At 45.4% G+C, this 3112-nt stretch overlaps 1 protein-coding gene across 1 annotated transcript in view; it reads right to left on the bottom strand.

Moving 5' to 3' along the window:
- MDH2 (malate dehydrogenase 2) overlaps window positions 1-3112 on the bottom strand; it is an 11135-nt gene continuing 8023 nt past the window's right edge. Inside the window, exons 5-6 of the mRNA XM_012807866.2 lie at window positions 2881-3032; window positions 1-296 (exon numbers count right to left, since the gene is read on the bottom strand). Coding sequence (XP_012663320.1) covers window positions 165-296; window positions 2881-3032 — 284 coding nt within the window. The 3' untranslated portion in view covers window positions 1-164. The remainder of the gene's footprint in view (window positions 297-2880; window positions 3033-3112) is intronic.

A 3112-nucleotide genomic window follows, 5' to 3' on the forward strand; every position in this document is an offset into this window, starting at 1 on the left:
CAGTCTGCTTTTATTGATGTGCCAACAGACCCACCCACACTTTGGAAGGGATGATATATTAATAACCATCATCAAAATGAATTAAAATACAAAGGTATATGAAACGGCTTTACAGTGACATGATGCCTTAATAAATTAAGAAAACTAGTCGCTGCAATTGCTTCTCACTTCATGTTCTTCACAAAGTCTTCTCCTTTCTTGATCGAGGCCTTCAGCTCAGGAATGGCCTCAGCAATCATCTTCTCTTCAAAAGAGGAGATTTTGCCGATGCCTAGATTCTTCTCAATGCCCTTTTTCTAAAGGAGAGAGGAAGTGGTAAAAATTTAAAATGACGTTTCTGCAGGAGCTTGTTACAGAAAACCCAACTTGTAACTTCATCAGTTCTGATGAGGCCATCTAAACTTGCGGGCCGTGGGCAGGTGTGTCTAAGCTGCAGTCAGGAGCTCAGGCTTCCGAGCCAGACAGCCCTTAGCTGGGATCCGGACTCTTGTCATTTACTATACATATGCTTTGGACAATTCTTTACATTCTAAACCTGCTTCCTGAGCTATAAAATGAGCTGTCTACCCTCCAAGGAAGCTTCAAGCAAGTGCGAAGATGATGTGGCCAAGGAAGCTTCAAGCAAGTGCGAGGATGATGTGGCACAGGTGGCACAGTCTAGACTTGTCAGTCTAGACTTAGACTTAGGAGATAGGTTAAAAGCAACTCAACTGGGAAGGGGGGTGTGTGAGGCTGCTACATAGTAAGTTAATCAGAAGAGCAGGCTTCGAGGACAAAAAGTGTTCTAGGTAGTACAGTGGGGTGGGAAAGAGCCCTGTGTGAGTCTTGGTTCTCCTACAGTGGAAAACTATCCACTCTTGCACAGGCCCTAGAAAGTGTTCCTTAGGAACACTTAACATCAACCTCCCTAATGGACTCTATTTGGGGGTTCAAGTCTTTTCAAGTTAGTAAAGAAATGGAAAAACATTTTAATATTCACCTGCATCAAATGGCATTAAGTAGGTAAATGTATGACATTAGCAAAAACAATAGTGTCTCTGTCACCACCTCACCTCCTAAAACTACTGTGTTTCTCCGAAAATAAGACACTGTCTTATATTTATTTTTTCTTAACAAGACACACTAGGACTTATTTTTAGGGGATGTCTTCTCTCTGCACTGAAATGCATGGTATGGCTATGCAGATATGGTGCATAGCCATGCCCATCACTAGGTCTTATTATAGGGGTAGGGCTTATATTTAACAAATGCATAGAAATCCTGCTAGGGCTTATTTTATGGGTAGGTCTTATTTTCGGAGAAACATGGTAAGCACCATTTGTGCCATAATACTGTCAGATTCAGGCTGGGCACCTGTAGCTTAGTGGTTAGGACACCAGCCACATGCTCCAAGGCGGGTGGGTTTGAACTCGGCCCAGGCCTGCTAAACAACAACCAAAAATAGCTGGGTCTGTGGCAGGCACCTGTAGTCCCAGCTAGTAGGGAGGCTGAGGCAAGAGAATCACTTGAGCCCAGAGAGTTTGAGGTTGCTGTGAACTATGATGGCAGAGCACTCTATCAAGAGCCACATAGTGAGACTGTTAAAAAACAAACAAACAAACAAACAAAAAAAAAACCACTCTGTTAATTAAAAAAAAAAATACGGGCAGTGCCTGTGGCTCAAAGGAGTAGGGCGCTGGCCCCATATGCTGGAGGTAGTGGGTTCAAACCCAGCCCCGGCCAAAAAAAACCAAACAAACAAAAAAAAAACCCTCAGATTCCGCTTCAATGCCATTATCTCCCTAAAACCTTACCTGGCTCTAGACCATCAGACCTGGATATGCCTCACTTATAGGTCTGCCACTCTGTACACAGTTGCACTGAACTAAACTGTTGAGCATCTCTCTACCAGGGCTGGGGGACTTCTCTAAAGATCTTTGAGTATAATAGTATCTATGAGAAAGGCCTTGGGGTGGCCCAGCAACTCATGAAAACAATTTTCTGGACATGTGATGAATGCAACCAGCCACACATGCTTAATTCTAGCAGCTGGCGACACATAAGAAATGGAAATCTGGCTTGATGGTTTGTAAGACCTAAGGGTTTCTGATTGCTCAATGCCTAGGAAGTGTCAACCAAACCACACAGTAGACTCCAAAACAGCCTAGCTGAAGCCAGCAATGTGACAACGTGGCTCAGTCCTGGATGCATATCCCAAGAAGGAAAGCAAATGGGGTGAGGAACAAGGAGGCAGGACTGTGTAGACAGCACACAGCTGTGCAGTGTCTCTAGGGCTGCCTGGAAGAGGTATGAGGCCTTGCAGCCCCTGAAGTCAAAACAAGAATGAACACAGATAGAAGGCGGGAGAGGCGGAGGGATCAAAAACTACCTGTTGTATACAATATATGCTTTTCAGGTGACAGTACCCTAAAAGCCATGGCTTCACCACTACACAATACATCCATGTAACAAAATAACACCTATATCCTCTGACTCTATTGAGAGGGGGAGGGGAGAGGACTATATGTAAACTAGAGATGCTCTTCAGGTGGGTGTAAGACGGCTGCTTCTCTCAGAGCTGTCTGAGCCACCCTGAGATGGAAGGATCAGTAATCACACTCCGGCAGCTGCTGTCAAATCCGTAGGGAACAAGATTCATGTGCTGGGAAGCTAGTCCTTACAGTCTGCAATTTCTTCTAGCTCTTAATTCTGTGATGATGTGCTTCTACCCTCAGAAACCCAAGCACATGCTAGGCAAGGATATGGAGTTATTACACAAAGGAAATCTGAACTGGGGAGCACATGGGTATGGAAGAGCCCCTGAATCTTACACAGAGACAACTCTCCCCCTTCCATGGGTGGAAGAACCAACCCCCAAGGTACTTACCCCCGGGTACTTACCCCCAGCAGAAGCGGTGTGGAGAAATAGGTACAGTCGGTTTCTTGTGATTTAACAAAGGAACATTCAACAACTCCTTCCTTCCCATTCACTGCATCCAGAAGGGAGAAGACAAACCGTGCACCAGCATACGCCATGGAGAGGGTGGCAGAGCCTAGGAGAGCACCAGCAGGTTAGCTAGGCTGACACAGTGACTGCGAAGTCTAGTGAGCCTGCATTGCCGGCTAAGGCACC

This window comes from Otolemur garnettii, unplaced genomic scaffold (genome assembly GCF_000181295.1).
Source record: "Otolemur garnettii isolate 467f Iridium unplaced genomic scaffold, OtoGar3 scaffold00077, whole genome shotgun sequence".
Classification (NCBI taxonomy): domain Eukaryota; kingdom Metazoa; phylum Chordata; class Mammalia; order Primates; family Galagidae; genus Otolemur; species Otolemur garnettii.